Source organism: Budorcas taxicolor, unplaced genomic scaffold (genome assembly GCF_023091745.1).
Source record: "Budorcas taxicolor isolate Tak-1 unplaced genomic scaffold, Takin1.1 scaffold146, whole genome shotgun sequence".
Classification (NCBI taxonomy): domain Eukaryota; kingdom Metazoa; phylum Chordata; class Mammalia; order Artiodactyla; family Bovidae; genus Budorcas; species Budorcas taxicolor.
This window is the reverse complement of record NW_026291605.1, coordinates 55,322-62,816: the sequence shown is the minus strand read 5'-3', so window position 1 is coordinate 62,816 and position 7,495 is coordinate 55,322. Positions and strand designations below refer to the sequence as shown.

Genomic DNA, 7,495 nt, shown 5'->3' with positions numbered 1-7,495 from the left:
GACAGCTTCAGAATGTGAGGTTACTCATACATATTAAAAAGACTTCCTAAGTCTCCCGTCAACTGATCCACGGACAGGTCACATATTAGTTCCTTCTAAATCTTTACCCTCCTATCTATGATGAGAGACACTGCTTATAATTTAACCACGAAAGGGACAGCCCAAAAGCTGTATATGAATGAGACTAAACTGGGCCTTAAATCCTCATTAAAATCAGAGGTAGCTGTAAAGAAGTTGCTAAACTACCTCACAACCTTTCATTTTAAAATTGTTTTCATGAGTATGGATTGTCTGCCTAATGAAAATAAAAATCAGGAGAAAATCGAGTATGGGATGGAAACGGGGTGAGCATAAATAGACGGGTTTCTCCGCCTGGGTAGGGGGAGGGGTGGTTAATGCAAGACTTCAGGAAGCAGGTGGGCTTAATCTTTGAGGGAAGGGAGAGCAGGGGTGAGAGAGAGACTGAAAACAGGCAACGCTAAGAACTGGGATGAACCTAAAAAACCTCCAATGCATCACTTCTATTATTGCTCTTTGCCTTAGTATCCTTTCTCTTAACTGTCTTAAATTTTTTTTTTTTTAAGTAAATTGGTTGTTCTTTTTAGGTTTGGTATGCTGCCAAAATAAAAAAAAATAATTGTTTTAAAAGTAAGAATTAAATCACTTCAACCACATCCTCTCACAACTATTAGAAAAATTCTGCATCATCTTTACACTCTTCCACCAAAAAAAAAAAAGAGAAAGAGGAACAACCCAAATTAGACACAATGACTGAAGGCAGCAGAATAATCTATGTACTTTCTGGGAAGAGGTCAAGGTGATCAGAAAAGGTCCTCATTTGAAAAACAGGAGAGGAACTGGCCCTCAGGCAGGGCATCTATTTCAAGGTTCTAAGAAGCTGCAGAATAAATAGAGGAATTAGACGTGCAAAAAGTTCTGTAGCTTGGTGTACCAGGTTTTGTCAAATATACTGAAATTTAATTTTGATTTAGATGAGTGTGTAAGAGCAGTGCATTTTTATAAACATGAACAACCTTCTAAAGTTCATGAAAACTATTAACATCATACTTCTTTCCACCAGCATAGCACTTAAATCCACAGTGGAAAATATACACTTCTTTACTTAATATCCATAAAGTAAAACCTGACCTGGGCTTAAATCTTACTTTTCCAACTTTGGTATAAATGAAGTGCAAATCTTTATACTTGTCATTTTTCTAGAGAGGCCTTCCCAAATTTTAACTGCATTTGCTATTTTAGCTTCTTAAATTTAGTCCCAAGTATTTTACTGGAAAATGCACTGTCACTCCCTTCCCCAGCTGTAGCCTCACACTCTTCTTGAATGAATGAATGGTTAAACAGATTAGGAAAGCAAACAGCATTTTTAACAGTAAAGTGTGTGTGTGTGTGTGTGTAGCATGTGTACGTGTGTATTCAACAATACACAGGCTTTCATATATGAATGAGGGAATGGTTCAACAGATTAGAAAAGCAAACAGAATTCTCTAACAGTAAAGTGTGTGAGGGTGTGCTCACCAATATACAGGCTTTCTCAGAAGAGGAGGAAAAGAAAAATATATTGAGGTGGGGTGGGGAAAACAGCTTTCCTTTTGCTACACTGATCCACGTTTCAAAAGCTTAAGCAAGTGTGTTATGGTCTCATTTGTTGTCAGAGGCTGCAGAGAGCAGTGTCTCGCTGCTTTTGAAATATCTGGCTGTAATCTAGTCCAAAGTCCAGGGACATTCATTTTCCCTCATTGCAGGCCAATGTTTGTTCACAGGTAGCCTCCCTCCCACCCCACCCCCCTTTCAAGCACCTCATTCAAGGATGGGTGTGGTTTCTAATCACAGCTCCCCAGGAGAGGAGGAATAAGAAAAGCAAAAGGACTGTTTAACATGATAAAGGAGGTGGGAAGGGGGTGGAGCAGATAAGAGAAGTGCTGGAAATTTACTTAATTACAGGAGGTATATCCAGTTTAGTCCTTAAATGTAAAAAAGAGCCCCCTTCAGCTCTATCACTAAGTACTCTCAGAAGAAGGAAGTGGGTTCATTTTTACCAAAATATAACACAAGTTTGTTTTTTTTTTTAAAGTAAGATCACTGGAGTCTATTAAGAACCACCCACTCCTCCAGCACAAAGCTGCCATCTTAACAGTCCAGTGTTGAAGTTCAACCAATCGCCATCCCTTAGGTTAGCACTATTCCAAACATTTATTCTGGACACTTTCAATGCTACCTCTAAGTCATTCAAGCAAAGCTGGCACTGTCAAGAATGAGAATGATTACAAGTACTACAGAAAAGAAACCCAAGCTTGCTAAACAAAGCTAGGACGCACACAGAAACTGAACACTTCCTAACCTTGTCACTTTCCGGAGGCCCTAAACCCATTCTGCTCCCCCTCCTCAGTATGACTTAGGGTGTCCCCCTAAGTTAGGGAAAGGGTCAAGCAGCTCACCTTAAAGCATCTGGGACACTTTAAGCAGTGGAAGGAGAAGTAAGCTGGAGAAGCCCACGCGACAACTTCCGGGTCACAGCAACCTAAACTTTCACTGTTCACATTATTTTTAAAGACACAAGTATAGGAAATACATTTTCCTAATTGAGACCACACAGTTCACAGAAACCGGAACCAAGCGGAACTCCATTATAATGCCAACCTTAGGATTGTAAAGCCCCCCAAAGCAAAAGGTAAATTTTGTTGCCAAAATGCAACAAAGTTAAAAATTAAGAAAACGACATATAAATTAAAAACAGGGTTCCCCTCGAAAAGGCAGGAAGATAGAGCAGACGTCAGCTGAGCCCCTCTGAGAAGTCCTGGGACAAGGTGCCCCCCTGGAAACAGCCCCTTCCCCCCTCTTTCCAAGTTGCCCCAGGAGGGGGCGTCAGCACCATGAAGGTAACCGGAAGTGACCTTGGCAAAGCTACCAAACAAAAACCACCTAGCTCCCTCAACACCCACCCGGCTCCCGGTCCCTTGGCCTCCTCCTACACGTGCGACAGGGACACCTGCTTGTGGTAGGCGGCGGCGGGGCCGGGGGGCCCGGTCCTGCCCGTGAGCGCGGCGCTTGCCTCGGCGTAGTCCCCCGCGGCCGTGGCGCCGCCGCTCTTGTGGCCCCGCCGCGGACGGCAGCAGCAGCGGCTGGTGAAGCGTCTCCACGACTCCACAGTCTTGCCGGACCAAATCCAGACGCCCGACGTGATGCCCACCACGAGGCACATGAAATACTTGAGCATGAGCACCCAGTACTCGGGCTTGGCGCGCGGCTGGCCGGAGTCCGGGCCCGGGCACGCGCACGTGAGCGCGGCCTCCCAGCTCTCGCGATAGTGCTGTTCGTACAGGTAGCAGGCCACCACGATGCTGGCGGGCACTGTGTAGAGCAGCGTGAAGATGCCGATGCGGATCATGAGCTTCTCCAGCTTGTCCGTCTTGGTGCCGCCCTGCTTGATGACGCTGCGGATGCGGAAGAGTGACACGAAGCCCGCCAGGAGGAAGAGCGTGCCCACCAGCAGGTAGAGCACCAGCGGCCCCAGCACGAAGCCACGCAGCGAGTTCAGGTTCTGGTTCCCCACGTAGCAGATGCCGGCCACCGGGTCCCCGTCCACGGAGCTCAGGGCCAGCGCGGTGATGGACTTGACGCTGGGGATGAGCCACGCGGCCAGGTGGAAGTACTGCGCATAGCCCGCGATGGCCTCGTTGCCCCACTTCATGCCGGCTGCCAAGAACCAGGTGAGCGATAGGATGACCCACCAGATGGAGCTGGCCATGCCGAAGAAGTAGACTAGCAGGAAGACGACAGTGCACAGCGCAGGGCCCGTAGTCTCGTAGTGGATGTGGCTGTGCTCGCGGCTGCAGGCGACGCTGGCATGACCCACGACCAGGCGCACCAGGAAGCCCAGCGACACGCAAAGGTAGCAGGCTGACAGGAAAATGATGGGGCGCTCCGGGTAGCGGAAGCGTTCCATGTCTATGAGGAAGGTGGCCACCGTGGTGGAGGTGGAGATGAAGCACAGCACAGACCACAGGCCGATCCAGAAGGTGGCGAACGTGCGCTCGTCGGGGCTGAAGGACGGCTGGTAGCAGGGCACCGCGCAGTTGGGTACCTGGCCCGTCCGCACCTTGTTGTAAAGCGGATGTGACTCCTTCAGAATGGGCACGAAGGGCTCGCGGCACTTGCACACCGACGGACCCCCCGCGGCGCAGTCGCTCCCCGAGGCCGGCGACCCAGGCAGGCTGGAGAGGGTGGGCTTGACAGGGAAGGGCCTGGGGGGAGCCGTGGTGGCCTCGCTGCGGTTGTAATCCATGCACAGGACCTCGGCGTCGCGGCCCAGCACCGGGAGGCGGTCACAGCTCATGCGTTCCGGCCAGGCAAAGCCGTACTGGCGCATGAGCGGCGAGCAGCCGGCCTTGGCGCGTTCGCACACCGAGCGGCAGGGCGGCAGCGGCTTGTGGTAGTCCGGCAGGCAGATGGGCGTGTACATGGAGCACAGGAAAAAACGCAGGTCCGGAGAGCAGTGGATCTCCACCAGCGGCCAAAACTGGTGCACCTCCAGGCCTGCCTCGTCCTGCGTGTCGTGGTTGAACTGGTTGGGCATGTGCGTCAGGTTGTAGCCGATGCCGCGGCACATGGGCACTGTGATCTCCTGGCACGCCGGGGCCTTGGAGGCGGCGGCCGCCCGGCCCGCCAGCTGCGCCAGGAGCAGCAGCAGCAGCGAAGGCGGCGCGGACGGGTCAGGCCGAGCCATAGCCCCCTCCCTCCCCGCGTCTCCCGCAGCCCGCGCGGGGCCAGCTCAGGCAGGAGGAAACCGGGATCGGAGCTTCCCTCTCCGCGGACTTGTGTGGCGCCGGGGCTGGCAACCTGTTGGTTTCTTTTTCAAGAAATCCGTCCAAAGACCAACTGTTTCGGGAGGGCGCTGCCTCCGCAGGAGCGCTCAGCTCTTCGCTGGACAGGGCTGGAGAGGGACGATTAGGCTCCGATTCTGGGGAAAGAACTCTTAAAAAAAAAAAAAAGGTGGGGGAGAAGAAAAATGGCAACCACTCCCAATTAGAGGGGCGTCAACAGTACAATTCCCTCAAGCGGTCTCCAAATCTCTAAATTAACCTCTATCTTTTCCCTCCCCTCCACCTCCTGGAACACAACTACAGACTCCCCGTCCCTCACCCTGCCTCCCTTTTCCCTGGGCCTGCCAGGCTACACCCCGAAGTCACAGCGCTCAGCCCCCCAGGAAAAGGGCTGAAGGACAGGGAAAAGAATGGGGAGAAGGGGAAGGCGCGGGCTCTCACCTCCGAGAATCCCGAGAGAAGCAGATAGTCCGCAGCCAGCCTGGGTCCCCCGTCTCTGGGACACTCCGCGTTTCTCAGAGACGGACTGGCATCGGGAAAGTTTGGCGAGAGGCTGAGTATCCGAGGAAGCAGCACATGGCAGCAGGTGGGGGCGTCTCAGAGAGGGGGTCGCCCCCTGAACGAGGTCGCCGCAGACTGGTCACTCGCCCTCTCCTCCTCCGGGGCCCCCCGCATGATCCGGGCAGGGGTAGGGCGGAGACAGGCCGTGCGTTCCACCAGGGTCCGGGAGCCGGACGGAGGGGCGAGTGCGCCTGGCTGCACCTGGGCGAGAGGAAGGCGACTGGCGGATCCCGCCGCCTCACAGCACCGCGAGCAGCCAGCGCTGGCCCTGCCGGGACTGCACGGTGCGAGCCCGCCGCCGCGTCCCGCCCGCCGGCCGCTCGCCTCCTCCCCTGCAGGGGGCTCCGCGCTCCAAGCGGACTCCTGGGGGCGGTGGCAGCGCTCCCGGGACGCGCCGGGCTCGGCTCCTCCCCCGCACTCTAACACCCTTTCGCCCACCTCCGCCGGGTATAGAACTGCACGCGGCGACGGCGGCGGTGGCCACAGCAGAGTCACGGTCGCGGGCGGACTGGCCTCTCCCGCCCCGCCCGGGTCACCTGCTTCTAATGCCCGCCGGGAGACTCCGCCCCAGCCCCGCCCCTTCGCGCTGGGGCTCGGTTGGGGGGCCGCCCCGCCACACTCTCCGTGCGTCCCCGCCCACTGCCCCGCCGGCTCGGCCTCTCCCCAGGCGCCCTCGGGTCCAGCCCGGAGCGGGTAGCCGAGGAGCGCGGGCCAATCGCTGGCCGGGAAGCTATGGAGGGCGGGGCGAATGCTAATCACGCCTTCTTGAGACCCTGAGCGGGAAACCCTGGCTAGAAGTCCCTCCCGAGTTCTCTGCTGATCCCCACTTATGCGGGGCTCACTTCCCGTAATGTTCTAGCTTATGAACCCTTGCTTCCAGGGCACCTACCAGATCTCTTCTCTGCAGCTAAGTATCCTTAGAGTCCAGCGCTTGTTTAAAAGACTGCTCAAAGAATCACTCTTAACCGTGGCACCTGTCTCCGCTCTGCGCCTCCCTCACACCAGGTGAGCTCAGATTTAGAGAGGAACAAATGCTTACCGAGTCCCTACTGTGTCGGACAGCGTGTTAGTCATTCACATCTTAATACAGGATGTCTCAGATCTTTAAAATAATTCTATGAATCGGACACTCCTTACAGGTGAAGAAAGAGTTTAGAAACTTGTCCAAGGCAACCGAACTAATGTTAATGCCCCCCAAGAAAACCACAACGTAATCTTGTTCAGCACGGTATTCCGAGCGCCTGGCGCAGAGTAGGCGCTCAAATGGGAAACCCGAGATTCGAATCGAGATAGCTGGGCCGCAACATCCACAATTTTTACCACCTCTTTCCCCTTCCCCCCCCACCCCATATTCTACAGGTTATCTCCCAAGCTTTAACCTTTACTTTTGCATTTCGTAACAAAATCTTACTGTTGCAACAAGAAAGTGATTTTCTTTCCGTCTTTGGAAGACTCCAAACATGTAGTCTTTTATCAGTTTATCGGGTTAAAAATCCAGGCAGTTCCGAAGCTGCCTGCAGAGAAAAGCAACACTGGCTCCGGGCAGTGTAATGGGCAGGGGCTGTACCCCCTCCCCCCCGGCCCGCCCCCGTCGCTCCCCCGGGCTACCCACTGCTTCGCTGTGCAGCCGATCGCCGCCGGGGATCCGGGCACACGAAGCAGCGGGAGCCCACGGGAAGACCTGCAGGGCGCCCCCAACCCCTGGGACGCACTGTGGCGCTCTCCAGATGGGTTATTATGCTGCAAGTTTTAAATGTCCTAAAAATGCCTCTTTTCTACGTGTTCTAATTAGGTTGGAAGACTGAGGTGTTTAGCATTCTTGAAATTCATTCACACGCTTACAAAGAGGGTTTGAATTGTTTCCCTTTCCCCAACCCCTTCCTTCTACTGGGAAGAAGGCGGAAAAAAAGGCAGGAGGGCCTGAATTCTCAAAGTACTCAGGACTGGACTAGAGGACCGAGACACACCGCGGCTATTGTCGTTCTTGTGTCCTGGATCCCACTTACATAGACTGGGAAACTAAATTGCAGAACAGTCCTCTCCTCTCTGCTTATCAACAAGATTTGTAATGAAGAATATGTGTATTATATTCC

The 7,495-nt window shown here is 53.7% G+C and overlaps 1 protein-coding gene across 1 annotated transcript; it reads right to left on the bottom strand.

Annotated features, from left to right (window-relative positions):
* Positions 1–2,986: 2,986 nt before the first annotated feature.
* On the bottom strand, positions 2,987–4,744 carry LOC128071105 (frizzled-5). Its single transcript, XM_052664070.1, has one exon. It carries the CDS (start codon positions 4,742–4,744, stop codon positions 2,987–2,989), a length of 1,758 nt encoding a protein of 585 aa, XP_052520030.1.
* Between the last annotated feature and the right edge of the window lie 2,751 nt (positions 4,745–7,495).